Source organism: Sparus aurata, chromosome 15 (assembly GCF_900880675.1).
Source record: "Sparus aurata chromosome 15, fSpaAur1.1, whole genome shotgun sequence".
Lineage (NCBI taxonomy): Eukaryota > Metazoa > Chordata > Actinopteri > Spariformes > Sparidae > Sparus > Sparus aurata.
In genome coordinates this window covers 4891263-4915157 of record NC_044201.1, presented here as the reverse complement: position 1 = coordinate 4915157, position 23895 = coordinate 4891263, and the positions used below count along the sequence as shown (strand labels likewise).

The 23895-nt window shown below is 39.9% G+C and overlaps 1 protein-coding gene across 2 annotated transcripts in view; it reads right to left on the bottom strand.

Moving 5' to 3' along the window:
* The window catches only part of piezo1 (piezo type mechanosensitive ion channel component 1 (Er blood group)), a 99673-nt gene that overhangs the window by 25416 nt on the left and 50362 nt on the right, over positions 1 to 23895 (bottom strand). For both annotated transcript variants that reach the window (XM_030441523.1, XM_030441522.1), the window contains exons 11-29: positions 22916 to 22995; positions 22508 to 22688; positions 20783 to 20888; positions 20184 to 20365; positions 19862 to 20010; positions 19279 to 19437; positions 17446 to 17552; positions 16361 to 16527; positions 16066 to 16242; positions 10569 to 10694; positions 10017 to 10217; positions 9573 to 9777; positions 7886 to 7990; positions 6718 to 6874; positions 6187 to 6430; positions 5768 to 5864; positions 3665 to 3830; positions 2451 to 2540; positions 620 to 702 (exon numbers count right to left, since the gene is read on the bottom strand). In XM_030441523.1, coding sequence (XP_030297383.1) covers positions 620 to 702; positions 2451 to 2540; positions 3665 to 3830; positions 5768 to 5864; positions 6187 to 6430; positions 6718 to 6874; positions 7886 to 7990; positions 9573 to 9777; positions 10017 to 10217; positions 10569 to 10694; positions 16066 to 16242; positions 16361 to 16527; positions 17446 to 17552; positions 19279 to 19437; positions 19862 to 20010; positions 20184 to 20365; positions 20783 to 20888; positions 22508 to 22688; positions 22916 to 22995 — 2782 coding nt within the window. The remainder of the gene's footprint in view (positions 1 to 619; positions 703 to 2450; positions 2541 to 3664; positions 3831 to 5767; positions 5865 to 6186; positions 6431 to 6717; positions 6875 to 7885; positions 7991 to 9572; positions 9778 to 10016; positions 10218 to 10568; positions 10695 to 16065; positions 16243 to 16360; positions 16528 to 17445; positions 17553 to 19278; positions 19438 to 19861; positions 20011 to 20183; positions 20366 to 20782; positions 20889 to 22507; positions 22689 to 22915; positions 22996 to 23895) is intronic.

Sequence of the window (23895 nt, the reverse complement as noted above, 5' to 3'; positions counted from 1 at the left end):
ACACAAAAACACATAATACACACACATTCACACGTCATAGATACATGCACCAACATACTGTTAGCTAGCATATAAGCGAGGGTTTGTCACCAAAAAACACAGAAGTTGCTGCAACTTCCAAGTAAAAAAACAAACTACTTTGTAGTCATGACAGGCTGGAAATTGTACACTCACAAATGTTCAAATGCCAAATGACAAAAGGCTGCTTCTACACCTACTGACAGCAACACATTCAACTGCAATAGCCAGGTTTCAACCTGTAGAGGTCAGTCACTCTGCATATTTCTAACACATGTAGAGTTCAAATACTTTGCACTAAATGTCAAGATACGGACCTGAATTCATTTCACTTTTCTTTTAAAAGACAGGATGAAAGAGAACTATTAAAATATGACAATGGTTCTTTTATAAGCTCCTCTTGGTTGAGTGTAAAATATTCTGTAAAAAAAAGTCACTATTGCATTAAAAGCACAATATTCCCTATGAGACTCTCGGGGTCCTCCTGAGGGGTAAACCAACTGCAGCTAAAAACAAGCTGACATCAGGCCACCAGGCCTGGAGAGACACGGGAAGGCAACACGTGTTAACTTTCCACTCAACAGTCAAACGGTAATCCTACCAGAAGTCTGACTCTCACTGGCATCTCCACTTGTTTTGTGTCCATCTCTGTACTTCTGCTGCTTGGAGCGAATTCTCTGCATTCTGAAAGAAGAGTACAGAGTAAAGGATGGATCGGAGACAGAAGAATAGAACTTTAATTCTCCATAACTTTTAGACAGTTTATTATATTTGCTGTGGGTTGATGTGTATGTATTCTATATCTCCCCATAGTCGTGGTCAAAAGTTTACATACACTTGTAAAGAACATGTACATCATGTTAGTCTTGTGTTTCAATGATTTCTACAGTTCTCATTTTTCTGTGATGGAATGAGTGGACTACTTTGTCACAAAAAACGTTCATGAAGTTTGGTTCAGTGACTGTGATATCTGGTTGAATGCCATTTGGACATTTTTTCCTCAACAAGGTGCTTTTGATAGCCATCCAAAAGCTTCTGGTAGCGCTCTGGTTACATGTTTAACCACTCCTCTCGACAGAATCTGTGAAGTTCACCTACATTTGTCGGCTTCCTGGCACACACCACATGTTATTAATGGAGCTCAAGTCAGGACTTTGGGAAGATGACGAAGATAATCCTCCGTCTTCATAGTTCCATTTACTTTCTTTAGAGCAGCAGATCCACTGGCAGCAAAACAGCCGCACAGCTTAATACTAAAACCACCATGCTGGATAGAAGGTATGGTGTTCTTGGAGTTAAAGGCCTCACCTTCTGTCCTCCAAACATGCATACTGCTGCTCATTGTGGCCAGACAACTACATTTTTGTTTCATGTGACCACAGAGTTTTCCTCTAGAGGGTTTTTTCTTTGTCCATGTGATCAGCAGCAAACGTCTGTCGAGCTTTAAGGCTTCTTTCTTGAACAGCAGGCTCTCAGCTAATGTTGATGTAAAACACACTTGACTGTGGACACTGACGCCTGTCTTCCAGCAGCTTCTAATTCATTGCAGACTTGCTTTTCGGTGGATTTTAGTCGAGTCTTGACCAGTTTTCTCTCAGCAGCAGGTGATAGTGATTGATAGTGATTTTGTGTGATTAACTGTGCCATGCACTTTATACTTAGAACCGGTTGTTTGTAAAGTTGATCTTGGGACCTTAAACTGCTTTGAAATGGCTCCAAGTGACTTTCCTGACTTGTTCAAATCAGTAATGTGCTATTTCAGATCAATAATGAGCTAGTTAGACTTTCCCATTGTAGTGTTTGTGTCTGAGTTTAATGGTCATATAAAACATACCGTATTAAAATGGGCCGAGAAAAGCCACCAGCAGTTATCAATCAGAATCACTCAGAGGAAGCTAGGAGGCCATGCTACGAAGCTAACCTGACTGAAACAACTTATTATGATCATCAAAATTGATCGTTGAGGTTGCTGTATGTATATTTAAACCAGTTAACAGTCGTTTAGCCTCTGTGAGCAGATGCCAAGTCCTGCTGGAAAAGGAAATCATCATCTCCATATGGAGTGCATAAACAAACATACTTGTCAGGACGTCATTTCGATATAATAAATCCTTTTGTTGATTATGTAATGATGTCATACTTTCCAGATACTGGAGTTTTGATTTTCATGAGCTGTAAGATGTAATCATCAAAATGAAAACAAAAAAAGGCTTGAAATATTTCACTTTGAGAGTAATGAATCTAGAATATATGAAATTTCCATTTACTGAATTGAGTCAATTTCTTTTAGATGTACCTGTACATGTTCTTTATAAGTCTAACTTTCGACCAAGACTGTATTAGTTTGGGAGGTAGGCACAAATTGTAAAAATGATAATGCTACTCACAAAAGTAAACTTTATCAGTTGCACTTTTGTATCGTGAGCACTTACGATCTCTTGAGCTGGGACAGAGATTTCCTCTCAGCTTGCTGGTGGAACTTGATGTTCTTCACGATACTGGCTCTGAAGAGCTCAAACCCCCTGAAAGTAAGGCCAATAGTCAGTGCATCATCAGCAAGTCACTGTCTAAGCTAATGATTACTTCTGATTTTGCTCCAGTTTTTCACAAGTTGATATAACATATAATAATTTTTATGCATGCAAAGTAAATATTTCTCACAAATTTGCAAAAATCTGTCTTTTATTTTTTTTTTTTATAGTTCATCCACTTGACAGGTGTGACAGTGAGAAAGTGTTCTATTACCCATACTACCACAATTTAGTCTGCCAGAAAAGATTTTGTTTGTCCCAATATGAAGTATGTAAGTCACACCTGTCAGGTATGGATTACGTTGGCAAAGGGGAAGTGCTAGCAAACACGGATTTTACAAATATAAGATCAAATTCAGATTTTTTTTGAACATCTATTATTTCTTGTCTTAATCTCTTTCTTCCTTTGTAAAAACAAAGAAAGAAAATGCGTTTGTATCTTAATATGAATATTTGCTATCAATTAGGTGACTTTCTAGAGATGTGTTTACACTTTGAAATTTAAGGCTCTTTTCTGTTGATCAGTGTCAACAATGCCACTAAACACACTACTTCTGTTTCAACGTTGCAAAAAATAAAACATTTAAACGTCGAACAATTGTTAATACTCTCTATAGGCGCTGTACGAACAGTCACTTCATCATGATAAATTGACTGTTCACTCATACCTATGTACAGAAGTTGACAGGGAACCTTTGAGCTAAGAAACATTTGCTACATATACTGTCCCTAAAGTTCAAGAATAAACTTGAATATGCAACAAAACCATTATATATTCCTCCTAAAAGGTTTGTACGGAGCCCTGGAGGTGACATGAACAGGTTTTTTTTTTTATCTCTCGAGTGCACTGGCGCGTGCGAGATAGTAAGTCGCACTCACAAGATAAAAAAAAAAAACCCATCCATGTCACCTCCAGGGCTCCGTAGGGTTTTGGCTTGTGTCACATTAAAAAAAAAGTTCCCTCTTTAGTTTGATTTGAGGTATTTAGAGATATTCATTTACTCACAGAGATGTGTCTTTTCTTTCCTAGCCCTTCAAAAATCTAGTAACCCTGAGCATTCAAACCAATGCCTCAATTGCTTCATTCGGTCAGTGACCTTTTCATTGTGTGTTACCTTGAGGCCTGTTTGGCAGAAGCCTGCAGTTCTGCTACCACATGCAGGAAGTAGAAACTGAGGAAGACTCTCCTCTGCAGCAACAGGAAGAGGAAACAGATACTGTCCCAGATGATCCCGGCCTCTTCTACCGGAAGGCTGCATTTCTTGTCACTCACTGCTTTTGCTGTTGATCATATACCAACATTAAAAAGAAGAAAAAAAACTGCTTCTGTAAGATGTTACTTTTGATAAAACAGACAATCAGCACTTGAATGCACATTCACAACTACAGTTAAAAGAAAAAAGCAGTCTTATATTGACATTTTGGTGATTGATATATTGTTAAATCACTTGTCCTACAGAAACTGAACTGAATAAAACACAATGCAGTGACAAATATAATGTCCTTAATTGATATACTATTCCTATAGGTGGGTAGTATCAAGTTACATTTACTCTATTACATGTACTTGAGTAACTTTTTGGGGTAAATTGTACTTTTTGGAGAAGTTTTAATGCAGCATACTTTTTGTCTTACTTGAGTAGACATTTTGAGAAAAATCTTTACTGTAACCCTGTTACATTCGGAAACAACGGTGCTACTTTATTCGTTGTTCTATGTGTTCATGCACATTCTGTTAAGAGGCAGGTGGTCAGCTGAATTCCAGGTCTGTTGGTGCTCTGTTATCAATCCTATCACAGCCACACCTCCACAGGACTCTGTTCAAACAGCAGGAGTGAGAGTAGGAGGCGCTAACTGCTGATATTTACAGATGAATTAACAGTGAGAGCACAGCAGGCTGCAGTTGTATGAGGTCAGTAGAACCTGTTGCTGGCAGAGAGCTGCAAGTGTGTGTGTTGTTTGATAACATATACGCAGTACATGATGAACATTCAATAGACAGAAAATGGAGACTTCATTGTGCACACGTTTGTGGACATGACTGTTGTGAGCATAGGTAGTCTTCTTCAGGTGTAGGTAAAGAAGTTTACACAACTGTATTTAATAAACAGCAAGTAAACATTACAGGCATAGCACTATGTCCTAATTCACCTTAACCTCTTAGTAAACGCCCCCATTTTAAAGTTCTTTTTCCAAAAGGACATACCGAAATTAAAAGCATGACAGCTTCCACATAGTTTGAGACTCAGGGAACACGGGTTTTGGTTTCCGTCCAATTCAAATGTCAATAAACTGACTAAGATATAAGGGTTCAGGTATGTCTATGGACACAGCAGACACAATTAGGCCATAGCCACAGGTCTCAGCTTGCTACACTCAAAATTTGAAGTCAAAAGACTAAAAAATTTATTTTTCACAATTTTATTTCTGAAGGCATGTCTGTGCGTTTTGCTTGGGTCCTTTCCAAGAGTGCCTACTGAGATTCAAAGGCTTATAACTTGAGAACCCCTTTACCTAGATGCATAATCTTGGTCTCAAATGAAAGCTAAGACCCTGGGGTTTCTTGCTTGTTCAACACTTAAAGTGACATGGATATTCCCATTCTATTGACTCTTGGCGAACTATGAAAAAAAAAATTGTGGCATGACGTTGTAGCTGTAGAAAAAGGGAACACTCCAAAGGTATGTAGGCATTCTTGCTTCTTGCGGTAGAGGGCTCTTTCTAATGTTGTGTCATGGTGAGTTTAGAAGGCTATTACATGGTCTGGAAATGACTTTTTTCCTTTGTGTTTGGGCTTAAAATAATCACGACAGCTTTCCAACAGTGAGTATATACTGTTACGATCTGATGCTTAAAACTATTAGCAAAAAAACTATTAGTTTTTTAAGGGTGTTCGTTTAGTGAAGGGTGTTCCTTTGTTGGAACGGTGTTCCTTAAGGGGTTAACCACTTCTTTAGTCTTACTGTCTTCATGTGATCGGACAGACGTGGACATGGAGGGCTCACACCTGACTGTGACAGAACTGAGACAACATGAAGACCATCTGTGCTTTCCAGTTAGTACTTCTGTACTTTTCCTCAATTAGTTATGTTGATGACTTCTTACACTTCTAGTTCTACGTCTTCAAGTAACTGTCTATGAAAAGTAACAGTACTTTTACTTGAGCATGTTTTTTGGCTACTCTACCCAGCTCTGGGTATTATCATTGAAGGACTTACGGTCATAGTATCCTTTGACTGTGCAAACCAGACTGAAGAGCTGAATCACCCAACAGAAGCCTTGCTGCATCTCAAACACAAACACACATGCCAAGATCTGAAACACAAACACAGAAATACACAATTCAGTGTTTTTTAGGTGAGGTCAGACAGAGACAACAATCATTTAGAATGTGAGCTCTGACAATCACTTGTTCCAATCATCATAACACTACTCAGCTGAGACCCAACACTTTGTGCTTGTTGTTGTGCTTGCATGATGAAAACAGGATTTTAAATGTCTTTCCATTCTAATCTAAAATGTGCTGATGACTGATGGTACTGTGGAAATATATTTCCATGACTACCAAGAGGAAAAGAGGAAGCATGAAGCCCCTAAAATCTACAAACAAGCATCAAATGATGAGATTTCAACTTACTGATAACATATTTTTAGAAATAATGACTGCCACGTTATAGATGATGAGACAGTCCCACAGGGCGAGGCGGGTCCTGGATGGTTTGACCAATAGCTGGGTCCCAAACAGCAGGAAAAAGAAGCAGGCCAGCAGGTAGCCCAGTCCGAACACAGAAATCCTGGTGGCCCCCGTGATGAAGACCACTGACAGCACGAACCAGAAGAGGTATCGAAACACCAGGACTTTAGCCATGTCCAGGTAACTCCTGGAGGAGGACAGGAAAACACATGCGCATTGTGATGGAAATTCTGTAAAACTGGTGGCCTTTGTGGTTATGCAAATAACCAGTCTATGTATAATAACCAATAATCAGTCTATGTGATGCTTACTGAGAGACACATGTATTCAGAGGGGTTTGTTTCCTTCAGTCTTATCAGAGGCAGATGCAAATTACAAACGATGACAAAAGTAGAGCAGAGAAACAGAAGGTTCAGCTGTGGATGAAACAGACACACACCAGACAGACAGACAGTAATAGAGACATGGATTTACCTGCAGTTGACGTAGTTGGGTGCCGGGTTGAACAGTCGACCTTCCATTGGATGGGGGTCGTCTGTGTTCTCTCCTGCCAGGACCATCCACTCCTCCGTGTGCTCACACTCAAACACTTTCCACTGCTGGGACGCACACAGCAGCAGCACAAAGTCCGCTGCGGGCACACACAACAACACAACACAGCATTTATCAATACCAACCTCGTTATCATGGAACACATAAACCAAGCAGTGATGAAGATGCAGAGTGATCCATTTTCTAAATCTGATCTAAACTGATTGAAGAACTGGTGGTAAAAACGCTTTGCCAGGATAATCCATCATTCCTTCTATTTTGTTTCATGTGTGAAACTGAGTACAGAATATCAACACGGTTATCATTCACATTTCAACTGATACTGGTTTTGATACCAGTACCCGGAATAAGATACCAGCTCCCAACGGAACCCTTTTTTTTGGTAATTTAATGTCTCTGTACCAACAGAAAAAGGAATTTCAGTTCTAACCAGTTGAATCATTCACTTCTAGAGACAATATGTCATGAGTCATATTTCCGGTAACAATGCAGATCACATGTCAGTCAGTCTTTCTGAGGTTTCTTTGAGTAGAATTTTGCTGTATTGCATGTTATTCAGTAAAATCAAATACTTGATGAAGTGGACTGCTACATTTAGCTGTTCCTGCACATCAACCTGGTGGTGTAAGAATAAATATAATAGAAAACACAAAGATTTATATGTGCTGCCCTCTCCTGTCACCCAACGTCCACCCCAAACACACTCAAAGAAAGAAATGAAGGAATTTAGAAAGATTATCCTGGCAAAAATGCATTTTTCCACCAGTTCTCAGGTCGTAAACAATTGAACGATTTAGAGCAAAAAATTCATCATAAGAAAAGGAGCTTGTGTATAAAGTAGAACCAATTGAGTGCAGTTTTCTTTTGCTGAAACAGGAAACAGGAAATTAGAAATGATCTTTCTGTAGTTCCCTTTTTTTTGAGATGTATTGTCCTATAGCATGGAGTATTTTGATATGCTCCATACTATGTATATCGTGACAAGGTGAATTTCTGCCAAACTTATTTATTTTGTCAATACAGTTTAATAGACGGACTGTGATGCACACACAGACACACACAGACATGAGACACGTGCACACAAACTAACCTATGAGGTTTTTGGAGTTGGGAATGGTGTAGAAGTCGGGCAGATGGATCCATTTGATGAGCGCTGAGTTCATCAACACTGGAGTGTTCCACCTCCACGGGTACTCTACAGAACAAAAGAAACAAAATGGGGCACACATTTTTTTTTTTTTTTACACAACTTCTAATTTATACAGTAGTTTAGCTTCAGCATAGTTCTACATGCTGCCATGTGGGGCATCATCTAAAGTTCGCCTTACACCATATTGATCTTATATAAGATTATTTAATTTTTACCACTTTCACACTGGCCATAAAGCTCACTTCGACTCCTAACATCTGGATCTTCTGTGCAATGTCAATATATGTTATTAGGATTTACTCCCGAGTCAATGAACCCTGCAGTAGTCGAAGGTATTTATCACCTCCAGCTCGGCCTGGTTGTCGTGTGAACACAATACCCAAGTGAACACACTAACTTACTCTTCTTTTCAGAGGTGATGCTATGTTGTGTGTTGAAGTTAAGGAAGTTGGCTTGTGGGTGTCTTTTCTGCCTCTATCAAGCAGCACTTGAGAGTGAAGAGAAATATACTGAAACATAACCGCTTATTTGTGGCTTCAGCTGCCTGATCGGTTCTGCCCAATGTGTCTCATTCACTATCGATTAAGACTTTTAAGACATCCTCTGGATGTAATCTGATAGCATTCGATCTGCTGCTTTTTGATGTTCCATATTTTCCCGGCGTGTTCATGATGATGAACGAGACACACAAGGGGGGAAAAAACAAACATTAATTCACTGACAGTGTGAATGGAATTGCCAGTTATCAACTGCTTCATAGGTTTTTTAAAAAGGCCTGCATATACACACTCATTTCTGTATTAAGTGGTATTTGTGACCAACCTACTGACTGATAAGATGTAGGAAAATAAATGCTCTGGGACTGAGAATGACAATTCTTTGGCATGTTCCCATGCAAAAACCATACCCACACTTTGAGTGTGACTTAAATATCAAGACTTGGCGACAGACAGCAGATCAGAAATTATAGTAAGAATGCAACAGACAGGGCGCCGTTTAGCTCAGTTGGTAGGGCCAGAATAGGGGCGGGGCCAGAATAGGTAGGGCGTCCCATGTGCCGAGGCTCTGCAGCAGACCCGGGTTCGACTCCCGGCCTGGGTCCCTTTGCTGCGTGTCACTCCCCCTCTCTCTCTCTCTCCCTGTTTCCTGTCATATCTTCAGCTGTACTATCAATAAAGCCATAAAAGGCCGGAAAAAAAAAAGAATGCAACAGATGAAAATGAGGTTGGGCGTTTCTATTATTCTGTCCCACATTAGTGTCGCTGACTAGGATGTTTGTCTCTACTAATCCCAAATTTTGAACATGCGGAAGGTTTTCTTTTACTCAGGCATTCTGACAAAATTACCAGGATGTCCTATTACAACTGCACGCATTTTGCAGCAGGCAAGCCAGCACACGGTCCTCTACATACACCATGGTGTGTTGTGTGTTTTGTTTAAGCTCACTGACACATGACAGCTCATTCAAGAGTTGGTACTTTGTCTTTTTTGCACTTCACTAGGGTTGTGTCAGATATAGGTGCAAAAGAATAAAGGTGCTCTATTCAGAAAGATGCAATAATAAAACATACTGCAATGGTGAACTGCATTGTCATTTAGTTGGACTTATCTGTATATCAGGACTCACCTATGCAGAGAGCAGGTGGAATCCCCAAACACAGTAAATACTGGTAGATCATGAAGATGGACAAGAAGAGACAGTATCTGGGCCAGATTCTGGCAATCGCTGCCCGCCGCCGCCTCACCAAGATGGCTACCAACCAACAACCGTGGATGATCACCAAGAAGTTCATCCGCTGGCCAATCACATTCACTGTCAACAGGAAGCAAATCTTCCAAAAGAGAAGAGAGGTTTTGGGAGATTAAAATAAGATGCAAAAATAGAAACACTGATGCTCTAAAACAGTCTACAAGAGGAACTCAATATAGCAGGTCCCCTTCTTTTAAATGACATCTAACCTTGACTGAAATAACATGTTCTTTTTTTTTCAGCTTAATTTTTTATCTTTTCATTAATATTTTCTGCTCCAAACAGCCAAGATTCAGTAATGAAGTGATCTATGCCAGTCACCTCTAAGCCAAATTTGTAGAAGGCGTAGTTGAGCAGGTACTTGAAGCAGGGAATGAGACCCTTGTCTAGAGTGTCTCTGGAGGCGGCAGGAAACAGAGCAGGGATGGTGGGAGGAGAGCGCTGGAGCTGACGATAGTGGTGGGCCTGGTGACGATACACCGTCGCCTCAAACACCAACAACATCAGCACTATCAAGTGATTCTGCAAAACAAGTTGAGGGCATTAGTTTCATTATGAGATGAGAGTAATTGGCAATTAAAGCAGCCATGAGATTGAGCAGACCAACATACAAGAGGCTGGATGTGTAACCTTAATGAACTGGTGAACTTCATTAGCAGATTGATGCATTTTATGTGATGTTTAAAGGGTTGGTTTCAAATTTCCAAAAACAAAATCTTTTGCAATTTACTTGTAGAGGTATCTTCTAGTCACGCAGATAGTTTAAGTTCCATTCAAACAGGTATTAAAAAATAGTGCCTTATAATAAGTTTTAGATATAATACCCAGCCTTTTGTTTTCAATTACTGGAGCCACAGAAGTCAGCTTGATCACCTTGCTGTATCCCAATACAGTGGCGTCTTTCCTGATGCCGAACCATTTGGCTGGATCCACCGGCTCCTTGTACAGAGCAGAATTCTTCACCTCCTCTGGTAACAGGTTGGTTTCATTTGCTAGAGGCTGTGTGGGAAAGAGAAGAAACCACTTCATAAAAATCTGGCAGTTAACTCCGCATCACTTCAGCTCCCACTGGAGGTCACTGCTATCATTTCAGGTCAAGTGACCGGCTGTCCATGCTGGTGGGAAAATAGAAAGAGATAAGGAACAGTCAGGGTTAGTGATGCAGTTTATGTAGCACTGTACTTTATTTTGCTAAAATCCCCCATTTAGCATCCTGCTACCGGAAATACTCACTTAAGCACCAAATGTGGAAGTTCTGTTTGCACACCATCTCCAACAATTATTAAGGGAACTTTTTCCTTTTAAAAAGTCTTAAACTTTCCATTTTCACATGAGGTAACTTTAAACTGCACTATTCGTTAGTATACTTTAAATACACTAATAATGAAGTAAAACAAACCTTAATAAAGCATTCTAATAGTGCATTAGAAAGGAACTAATTTAATTATACTTTTCAAAAGTTAAGTAACTGACCACTATAAGTGTATAAGTTTGCAATTTAGAATGCCCAAGTTCAGCTTTTTAAACTTGTGAACTTTAATGTGCACTGTTTGCAAGTACATTTTGACACTTCTGAAGTGAAATTATACTTGTACTGACTTTTGTGTACCTTTATTCTATTTCTATTACACTTAAGTGTACTAATTTTCTTGACCTGGGCTAGTGTGCAGAAATGTGTACTACAGTCTGAGACTTGTTGGACTGTTTACTAAAGCTCACTTTCCATGAGAGAGAAAATAACACCCTCAGGATTTAGTCAGTATCGGTTACAACATCGAGTACAACATCAGAATTTCCATTTTTAGGTGAAATGATCCTCTTGGAAAAGGTTGCGGAGAAAAACTGCTCATACTCAGTATGAGCATGGGAAATCTCTTGTTTCATATCAAGCCTGTTGCCTTAAAACAACTTAAATAGCAGTCACAGTGTGGTTTGATTCAAAAGTTTACCACAGTATATACCTGCAGAGTTACAAGAGCATTTAAACTAGGACTGGGAATTTAGAGTTTAACTTTTACCTTCAGCTTCCTGCACAGACTCAGTGTTAAAGCTGCAGCAGCAGATTTAGTTAATTATGTAAAGGCTGAAGTTATAATTCAGTTTCCTAAGCATATGAAATATTGTACATGCCTGTAAATATGAGCACACATTTTATATTTAGTACATATTGTTTGTAAATATACTGTTACTGCAGTAACGATATAACCCCTGTTAGCACATAATGGGAATTCCCAGTAATGTGCTAATGGGCTGAGTTCTGGTTGTACAACATTTCAGGGTTAACAAAGCAAATCTACGTCTGAGTCAGGAGTGACGGAGGCTCTCTTTTTCTTCCCCTTCCCTTCTAAACACTGTTGGTTAAGCTGTATGTTGTACTGATCGTGACATCTCAAAGTCTAAAATACTCCATCAATGAGGTGCGTGTGCAGCAGTGTGTTGAGACCTGTTATGATACAGTATTGCAGCTCTGCACACCTACTTCTTAAACATTTAACTTGAAGACAATGACCATGCTCATGGAAGTGAAGACCAGCACTGTAGTGTATATAGAATAGAACAGATGTGCTCCCTCATCCCTCAACCTCACTGGTCCAAACAGCCAGACAGATGGGGGCTCATCACTCTAAACTAACTAAGTACTTTTACTTTAGTACTGTGCTTAAGAACAGTTTAAGGTACCTGCACCTTTCTGCTATTTTCTACTGCTACTGCACTTTATTAAAAACATTTTTTTTTATTTATTTACAGCTGAAGTTTATTTTTGACATAAATAATATATGATACATGTATGTAATATTCTTACCAGTGAAAAAATGTTGTCTGTAAAATTATCCCAGTATCACATATACAAACTAGAGGCCACAGTGGGAGGTTGTTATTTCTATTCACAGAGATTTGACTTTGGAATCTGGCCTCCCTCATGGCTTGAATCGTGTAATTCTGTTGTTTTCTCAGACATGAATTAACCATATGTATCATGTCAGAGATTAGACTATCATTTATTGTTCTTTAAAGGAAAGACGTCTGTGTCTGGGGTCACAAAAACTTTAACTCGAGCTGTTTTGTAGATTTCGATGATGAGAGCTTTGCATGTGAATTTAGAACAGGACATTTTCAAAATTGTCATCACTGCTCCAACTCACGTCCATTTAATAATGATCATTTTACATCATTGGAAGAATCTGATGTAATATTTTGAAAAACAAGGTATGAATAGAAATGAGTCATTCAGTAATCTGCTAAAAAAAAAATGCATTTTCAATGTGGCACTCTGCTGAGATACGGAGGTAGTGAGGCGACAATGCGAGTGACACACTCTGCTAAATTAACAACTAATGTCAAACTTTCTGTCTGTGTGCTAGTTGATGATTTACAGAAATGTTAGATAACATAAAATGAAATGGCCCATAATTTGGAACGTGCTACTCTACCACTGAGGCTGGGTATTACAAATGTCCTCCTGGGTGCCTTTTAAATGTATTGCTTTCAGAAGCAGAAGTTCAGATAGACAGAACGCTTGTTCAGCTTTGCCAGAGGCACACAACACATTTGATATGATATTAAACAGCTGGCAAATGGACTTTACTTGAATTAAAATGGTCACAGAGTTACTATTCGTTACACTCTAGTGATTGTATAACGAAGTGCCTGTTGAGCACCAGATAGCTGATGCTCCCTGATGGTGAGTGACACACTCAGCTTTAAACTCCAATCCACACTCTCAGTGACACTGACATTGAGTTACAGCTGCTGGTGCGCTGAGCTGAGACCACAGGTAAATAATGCATAATAAGAACAACAAGTCCTCCAAATTATATATCAAATATGTAATTTATCCTTGCCCTCCAGTGCAACAGACATTCGTCCTTTGAGGTCTGACACCACATTTTACAGTGTGACATCACTGTATGATAATTAAAACCATTTTCCTTGAAAATTAGAAACATAATACACTGTTATGGTTAAGGTTTGGATAAGTTTAGAAAAACAATGGTGATTTGCTGACCCTGTCAGAATAATAACTACTTGGCTAGGCTATGAAATGAAATCTTTGTCATGGGTAAAAGAAAGCATCAACTGTAGGAAACAAACAGCAGTTTGAGGCTTATCCACTCAAATATAAACAAGCTTTTAAACATTTTCTGAAATGACTAATGCTCTTGAATAGAAGTTGTGTAACTTCAGATTAACTTTATCTTATCAATCACTGATGTGTGTATTATTTCCATGCCTTGGGCTGGACAGATTCAGTAACTGTTTGAAAATGTGTTTGTTTGAATTGTCTTCACCTATTCAGGTTGATATAAAACTCGCCAACGTTTGTGACAGCTGGTCAGATGAAAAACAGTTCTGTCATGTGTCCCAAGTTTTTGCTGCTGCTGCTTAAACTGAATTTCCCTTGTATATTATTCCAGAGAGTGGAAAATGGATGTTCTTGATCAAAGTTGCTGCCTGACAGGCAGATCAAAACAAAGGCATTAGATCAGAAACAGCAGCCGTGCTACGACAACAAACCAATCATCCCTATTTAAACGCCATTCTCTGCAGTGTTAGCAATCACATTTAAACACCACATCACTACCTAATGTTTATTATGGGGGGATTTATTGATCCAATGACATTTTGACTGAAAGGTTTTCAAACAGACTAATGCATTTAACAAGACAGCAGACTGAATACACACAGTGACACGATAACAATTACAAATGTATATTAGACAGGCAGGTGAACAGGAGCTTATACAATAGAGCATGGATATTCAAAATTCAAAGAGGTCCAGTTAGAGGACACATTTCCTCAAGTGAAGGTCCAGAACCTTATAGTGTCTGACTTGTATTATGATTTAGTGCCATATGCAGTAGCCTTTATTGAAGTAGTCTAGTTGTGTAAATATCTCTATGTAGTCAACAACTGACTGTCAATTAAATCAAGTACAGTTCTAGATTTTCTTCTAGATTTTGTATATATTTTAGCAGTATAACAAGTTTTCACATTGAACTGCAGGGACTGTAAATAAGTACTTCAATAATAAATTAAAGGCTTTATTTGTGAATGTATATGAGTCAAACATTCGTGTAAAAGCATAATTAAGGTTTACCGTGGATTAGTTTTCGGACAAGCTCATTTTTAATGGAGCGCTGGGGCACTCTCATGCTAGCATCAAAATCGCAGACATCAAAATCGCAGACAAAAAGTGTCGATCCCCGAACACGACCTAACAGGAAGGCTTGAGGAGCGGACCACCATTACTCTCCTTCCTGTTAGGTTGCACTCGGGGATCGACACTTTTTGTCCGCCATGACAGATAGATTGTCTACAAAAGTAAGTTTTTCATTTTCTGCGATTTTGCGAATGGAAATGTACTGTGAAAGTGTGCGTGGCCTTCATCACACAATTCAGCTCAATTTAGGGAACACGCAGATAAGGTTTAAAGGTAAGGTTGCCACATATTATGTGGGAGTTCGGTAACTCCTTTGTCAGATATCCTCAGGAGGGCATTGACAATAATTGTACTAAGTTTTGTGTTAATCTGAGCAACCGATGTGGAGAAAAAAAAATACTTAAATTTAAAGAGCGCCACCTAGTGCTCATCACCCAAAGTTTGACACAGGCCCTCAGCGGCTCATGGGGAAGTAGAAACCTGAGTTTCATGTCATTCGGACACACCAATGTAGAGATATGCAACACTTACTGTTTAGACCCAAATCTGCAGGAAGTTATTTAATAACTTGAGTTTTGTTTGGAATATCAAAATTCCTTTAATAACTTTGTGTCAGGAGGGTCCACAGATGCTGTGTGCAAAGTTTGGTGGAAAACGGTAGGCGGGAATGGGCGTGGCCTATATCACAAGGAACACGTGGATATAAGGTTTTTGAATGAAAGTATATGAGAGCTACAAGCAAAAACACACTTTCCTTAATTATAGCGCCACCTAGTGGTGGACCTTCACGACGACAATAGATTATAACATTTTTCGGCAGGTGTGACCTATATTCCAAGTTTGGTGAGTTTTGGGGTATGTTCAGGCAGTGAAAAAAATGCAATCATTTTGGCCTAAGTAAAGATAAATAAATAAATAAATAATAATCATTTCAAAAACAATAAGGACCTTGCAGGCCATGTCATCGTTTCCTAATTTTGTCCTCGGCATTTGTGTAAAAGTTGTCATAATAATCTTATAAATTCTTGTGTGATGGACAAAAATGTGCTTGGTAGGTTCACAATGACCTTTGACTACTAAATCCTCATCATGACATTGCAACAGCCCAGTTAATGAGGTTATGAGCTTTTGCACTTACACTGTTTTTTTGTTTTTTTTCCCTTCATCCTCCAGGACTGTATACAAGATATAAGGATAGGGGTGTCTTACCTCGTTACAGGTACTGGAGTACTCAACAGGGTTGACGACACTGAGCTGGTACAGCATCTTACACACGATGATGACACACACCCAGACTGTAGAAAGACAGGATGCCATGGGCCTGAAGCGACTGTAGGGCATCGCCAGAGACCACAACACCACCAAGACCAGGTTCATCACAGACGGCTTCGGACAAACAGAGGTCACAATCAATACACCCATATAGAAACAAATCAAGTATCATATGTGTGCAGTTTGTTTCAGTCATTTCCCTCACACAACACCCATCCCCCCCTGCCTTTACCTCGTCAAGAGCAACCCACACAGAGAAGAAGGCCACCATTTTGAGGATGTGGAGCTCCAGAAGCCTCCAGAGAAACACTTGAACTTTGGAGAGGCTGTCAGAGAACCTTCTGGACAGAACCAGTAACCTGTCCATCACCAGACCCCACTTACTGGGCATCAACTCGACTGAGCGAAGGAGAAGAGAGGACAGGTGAACAAAGAGAGGGAGAGGATTAGGGATAGATTGGAGGAACACAAAATCAACATTCAGCTGAGAGGAGATCAGTCACCGAGAACTTAAGAATTGTTTTGGCATTTTCACCATCTGCACTTTGTCGCAGTGATATACAGTTAACTATAACATTTTCAGTAAGTTCTCTTTAATTTCCCAATTTACTATTATTATTATTAAACATAATTTAATTTTGTATGGGTGCTAAAATGAAATATAGGCACACAGAAGTTTGTGTTTTATTCTAAACTTTGGCTTGGTTCTCGGTCACCTTCATTGCTAAAAATGTGCATCGGCTCTGAAAAACAATAGAAAACACATTGTTCGCCCACAGTAGATAATATCAAATACACAACAAGTCCAAAGTAGATGGGTGAAGTTCTAATGGCTGCCTGCTGGTTCTGCACTTCAAACAAGACAGAAACTAAAATTACTGCCACGCATTTGTATGCCTCGACCAAGCAGTCAAGTCGGGGGTTATGTCCATGTTTGTGCAGCCTCGAACAAAAAAGTTCTGTGGAGTAGAGAGGACTGATAGAGCGCTTCATCACATGGTGCAACAAAATTCACCTGAATTTTAGCATTTAGTCATGGATGATAACTTTGTAGAATAAGAAGCATATTTTCCTCAATTTCCCTTATTACCTGAATAAGATGCCGTCCATGCAGTACATAACAGTTGCTGACTAATTTGATGACGACCTGAATTACATCTGGTAAAAAAATATTTTCATTATATAGCTTAGATTGTTGTTGATAAGGAGTCTGTAATCATAAATAATATAAAATACTATATCATTACTGATTTCTGTGTAAATAAGCAACAACTGTGAAAATAAGTCTTTATTACAAACTGCCAGTTATTTTTTTACCTTCGTCTTCAGACTCCTCATCGATGTTGGTCGCCAGGTCTTCCTCTTCAAAGTTCCCCTCAACATCACCAGACTCTGTCTGTTCCGTCCTCTCACTCGTCTTCTTCCTGGAGGCAGATTGTCTCATTAGTTACCGCAGACGGAAAAATAGAACGTTTCCTTGGTAACGTGTGATAACGGAAAACTGCATCACAAAAAACAGGTTTGAATATTTTATATTTGTGGTTGTTAGCAGCACAGAGGTGATTCATGTTTCATTGAGAGTCAAGAGTCAGCATCTTGAATGTTCCCTCAGATGGTTGATAGCCAATTTACTTCTGTTTTGAACAAAGAATTTCAAACATTTTCAATATCTAGATAAATGGTTAAAATGTATCATCTTCAATGTAATAAATTAAATTGTGATGAAGTGATGAAGTGATTTACATAAGAAGAAAGACACAGTGCCTGCTAATGGGGCATATCCTGTAACAGACCTGTAGCATAAACAGCTATTCTTGTCATCTCTGCATTTTTCATAGATTTTCCAACATTTCCAAAGTGAGGCCACAATTTGTATTGTTACTCAGAGGGGAAAAAATAACTTGATTAAAGCTTGATCATCACTTCATTTCTCCTCAAAAAAGCATACCTCCCATCATTTTAAACAGAGAAATACTGACAGCCAGACTACTAAGCCACAACCGTGCAGATATCTTGTGTATACAATCATCTAATTAGGCGCTGGACTGAGTGTATATGTATTGTGTCGTTATTTGAGCCCAAATCCCTGTATAGGCGCTGTTTTTTAAAGACACGGTGAAATAAAATAGAAGGTTTTTCCAAGCTTAATGCAGCATCTCAGTGTTAACAGTCTTGTTATATGCTATATCTATTCATACTAAATAACTACACTGCTCAAACAAAATAAGGGAATACTTCATGGCCACTGTATAACACAGATTCAGTTAAACTTCAGGGATATGAATCTGCCCATTTTGGAAGCACAAATGATTGTGAATCAATTTCACCTGCTTTGGTGCAAATGAAGGTGACAGGTACGATGGAGAGGCAAAAGCAAGACAACCCCCAAAGAGGGAGTGGTTTTGCATGTGGTTGCCACAGACAGTTGCTCTCTCCTTATCCTTCCTGACTGATTCTTCTCTAGTTTTGAGTTCTGCTAGTGTCCTTGTTACTTCTAGTAGCATGAGGTGGCACCTGCAGCAGACCTGGGCAGGTCCGCCATTGGCACCCAGTTCTCTCCAAAGATGAGGTTCATACTGAGCACATGAAGGCAGTCTACAAGACGGGTCTGAGCAAGCACCATCTGCTGTCCAGGGCTGCTGGGCATCAAAGCAAAGGACGCCAACGGACTGAACAGAGTCATGAAGATTTGGGCCAGAGAAAAGTGATGGTTTGAAAGAGTAGAGGAATCGATCTATGTCAAACTGCAACGGCCGTCTTTGGACAGAGGAGGTGGCCTATGACTCTACTTATCAACCAGCTCCAATGCTGTACTGAGTTCCCTCCACAGACAGCTTAACAACCGATCACACGTGGCCTCATCTAACCCAGGTGACCCATATGAAGGCCAGCTGGGTCAACAACCCACAAGGGGCCCTGACAAACACATTTGTCCTGCGCTCATCTAAAAATGTGGATGTCCAACAGTCCTTTATATCTTTTTACAGCAGATGGTATAATCCCTCTCCTTACGAAACCCCACACAGATATCCAGGTCCGCTCAGCAATTCTCCATACAGCAAAATATCCAGTAACAGCACACACACTTTCATTTCACTGTGACACAGTTAGCTAGCGATGCAAGTAGTAGGAGTGTGTTGGTTGGGTTACTTGTGTATGGGTGTGACATGCTCCAGGTCAGTGATTCTCATGAAGGGTTTGTGAAAGTAGTGCAGCTGCAGGATACAGGCCAGCAGGAAGAAGCCAGGGATCAGGATACTGGTGAAGAGCTCGGACAGAGCAAACATCTCCAGACCAATGGCTGCCAGCCTGTGGACAACAGGAGAGGCGGGGGGGCACGATTACACCGTTATCATTTCAGTTTTAGAATGACATATTTTTCATTCCTACATTAATGCGTTAGATTACCACACAGCAAACACACGTTGCTCACTGAGTGGAAAGAATGCAAGGTTATTAAAGACAGTTTATTTTTGGCCATGAGCCATGACCCTGTCTCTACAACCCTAATTATCACCATCTGCATGAATCAGGCCCTGTAGAGATGCTTTGTTTTTGTAAGCTATGAGCAGTTTAATTAGTCCTTTAGTCAAGGGTATCGTTTAAACATTATATAATTTTCTATTTCATATAGTAATGAAACATATAATGGCAGCCGGGGCAGCCTACAGGGAAGTCTCAGCAGGGCAGGGGAACACACCGGACAGTCTCAGGCTCTTGTATAAGAACTTACTGCTCTTCTGTGAAACCAGTACAGTTTCTCCAGTATCCAGGGAAATCTTCAAACTGGTAAGTGTAGATGGAGATCAGCACCAGCATGGTATAGGCCACCACGAGCCACCAGAAGAGCTTCAACAGACGCCTCCACAGAGAATAGTACACCTGGGAAATATGAACAAGTCAGTCATTACAAGAAATTGACACTTGATTTGTAATATATGCGTGCACATAACCACAAAAATTTGAACCAAAACAAAATGAAAAATACTGATGTTTCACAAAACCACTGATCTGGACTGTGGACCTGAATGACATTTCTGCAGGCTTGTTTCTACCTGATACAGACAGAGGCAGATCAGGAACAGCAGCATGTAGATTATCTTGTATCCAACAAGTTTTCCCGCAAAGGAGACCATGATGAACATCCCTCCGCATACGTAGATCCAGTATTTGGCATAGCAGCTCATCACCATGCCCCCCAAAACCTTCAGCACCGATTCATTACCAGCCCCCTCCTCTGACCCGGAGAAGAGGTTAAAGAAGGAGAGGGAGAGAGGTCACATGTTGATGGTGAAGAAAAAGGAATTATTGGAAAATATTGAAATATCTGAAATGCAAGGAAATCGTATTCTTTATTTCTACACCTAAAATAAATCGCTTTTTTTACAATGTGCGAAATTAGTCATCATGGTCATAGTCAGTGCGCCACCTACTGGCAACAGGAAGTCAGCCGTTTGCCAAAATCATTCTTTGATTTACATACATTTTCTATGGTAAGCTCTACTCTTGACATACTTCAACTTAATGCTTAATGCGTAAACAAGTGTTCAAGTGCTACATAGTCAAATTCAACAGTGTGTGCGTGTGTGTGTGTGTGTGTGTGTGTGTGTGTGGTTTTGTGTTTGTCTGTCTGTGTGTGTTAAAAATGTCTGACCTCCTGTAGTGACTTCCTGTAGTGTTGTGGCCATTTTCCTCTTTTTGCTGAAGTTTTCCTTCACTGACTGACGTACCAACAGCCAGAAGGTTAAAGTGAAAAGCAGCTGGAGAGAAATAGAGAGGAAAAAAGAGAGGGATGGAAAAACACACTGAAAAACATGGGAGAGCAACTAGAGAATGCAAGTTCTGCAGAACTTTTGGTTGTGAATGCTGGCCGTTGAAAAGCTAATGCTGAATGCACATTGCTGGCTTTAGAAACTTTGAATAATGTCCAGAATATATAAACAATGCGACAGTGTAACTTTAATGATGCCATGGTATAAACTACGAGAGTGCACGGAGCACACTGTGAAATGTTTGTGTGTGGAGCATTTAAGAAACGTGGATGTGTCAGCCTGCCTCCAGGTATTTTTCCTCTTAGTTTAGTGTGACAGTTGGTCAGCACTCCTGTCATGTTAAAGCCTACCGAGCCAAAAGTATTAGTCCAATTGTTGCCAGAGGAACATAGTTGCAACCGACACAAATGTTCTTACAAGCTGAAGTTTAAATCATGCAGGTGGGGTGAACATCGTGGGAATGAGCGACGCAGAGGGTCAAGGTTTTTGGACTTTTTCTGCACTCTGTCAGTTGACTCTTCCACTCAACATTCGGTCCCATACACACTTATGTAAAAATCTGAAAATGGCTGAAAAATTATGAAAATTTGGACTGTGACTGTGCTGAAAGTATGAATAACTTGAAAAAGAAGGACTGATATGAGAAAGTTCTGATCTTTGTGACAGTTTCAAAGTTTGAAAGGTGTTTCTATGAGAATGTATAAAGGATTGGGTTTGAAAATGAGTGGGTATGAAGATATTTCTAATCGACTTCCATCATAACAAAGCTAAGACTAAGCCTTCAAAAACAAAACATTTTGAAAGGTTTTAATGAGATTTGAAAGATGAATACTACCTGGAATGTAGACAAATTGTGGAATACTACAAAGTCTGAATGGAGTTTTTGCTTCTAGCATTCACAACCTATAATTCAGTACACTGAAAACCTGATGTCTTGAAACAGCACGAGTCATTCCTCGACTCATAGAGCAACATTCAGTTCGTTTATGAACTGATTTTAATGAAGTGCCACAATATCAAACCTGATGCTGTTCAAGACATACTTTTTTGCATGTATGGAAAAGAACAGACGTGCTTTCACAAGCTGAAGTTGAAATATAGTTAGAGAGCAACATTTTGGAATTTTAATCTCTTTGCCGTTATTAAGGATAAATGTGAGAACATATCACTTAAACAGGCCAATGTCAATGCAACAAAAAGATTATTATCTGAATTAATTTCAAAGATTTTAAGTCTTTTTGTCTCACTTCAAATATGACCATTTATGGTGTGATTATAAAGGGTTTCATCTCAATCCAGGAGTTTGGCTCCTGTTCTGTTGCTGTGTGAATTAATATGTACTAATCTGGCTGTGATACTGCAGGTAATCAGGCACATCAGTTGAACTCATGATATTTTGTCAGCAAGTATCAGACTGTACCAAGTGACCTGAGATTAACCTTACCATATATGGTTTTTTTTATCACTCAACCTCTTGGACAAGTGCCCGCTTCCAACAGCATCTTATCACAGGGTTATATTTAATGATAAATATCAAACACATATTATAACAAGTAACAAGTTTAATTTCATCATCAGTTCACCCAGAACCTCCACTCTCACTTTACCATAGCTCCCAGTCTAAGACAGGGGTACTGAGCTCTGTCCAGTCCAAGTTGTTTGAGGCTCATGGTTCCCACGGTGGTGGGCAGTTCAGGCTGAAGCTCCATGGCCCAGACGTACTGCAGACAGCACAGTGCCAGGCCATAGAGCAGGATGAATGGAGAGCACAGTGTGGCTGCATGCCGCCTGCAAAAAAGAAAACAGTGACTGACCTGGAAAATCTGCATGATCATGATGAATTCACTTTAAAACTTTAGAAATGTATTTGTTTTGTTTAACAAGTTTAACCTGGACAACACATACATAGATACAATCACCCAGCATCAATTACAACGGTCACTATCTAAAGATAATCTGGTTGTTTATCAATGATTAGTGTTTGTCACCGACAGCACTGCAGGTGTGAACAGTACCTTGCACGCAGCATCCAGATGAGACAAGCCCACAGCAGCAGCACAAACGTGAGCCAGCTGTGGTATGTGATGCTCCAAACCTGAACAACAAGGAAACAGCACATGAGAAAAGAAACACCTCTAGTCTGTTAGATCCATAATGTGATGCTGTTTTGGTATGCTGTCACTCTACACCAGTGTTTCTCAACAGGGGGCGATAAAATGATCGATTCCAGCACCCCCATACATTCTCCGAATGCCCCCTGGGGGTGCTGGAAGCAATCATTTTGAGAGGGGGGCGTTGAGGTGTTCTTGGAAGGCGTTTGCGAGTTTACACCAGAAATTGTTGTGAAAAAGTGATTCTGTCAGCTTTCTGCAGCTTTCTGGTCTGTGAAATTTCCCTAAATTAACGAGGGAACGAGGTGCAAGTGGAGTGAGGCGGAGATACACAGGTGAGTGTTACGAACAGAAAACCATTAGAAACAGGAAAGGTGCTGATAGGCTGGAAAAACACTGGAAAGAGGAAAGGGCCAATGAGGGAGATGTAGTGAATGAGTACCTCTCATTTTTCTTATTTGTGGTTTCCTTGCTCCTTGTTTGAACCAGAGGTCATTCCTGTCCCCTATCTTGCAGACTGTCCCAATGCTCTTTTTTGTGGTCCAAGGACCAAGGACACATATGAGCATCCTTTACATCTTTGAACAGAGGAAGGGGCCTATGACATGACTAATCATCTGCCTATAATGCAGTACAGAGTCCCCTTCCCAGACAGCTTAACAACCATTCACAACCGGGCTTACCTAGCCCTGCCAACCCACACAAAGGCCGGTTGGGTCAGCAACCCACAAGTGGACCTAACAACTCTAAACCTCAGAGCTCACATGTGTCCTTGACAACTCTGTAAGGAGCCTATTGGGCGAGAGATGAAACATCTTTGAGAAACTGAAACGAGTCCAGCTGCCTACAACACAGCACTTACAATGACCATCGCCTGGATGACT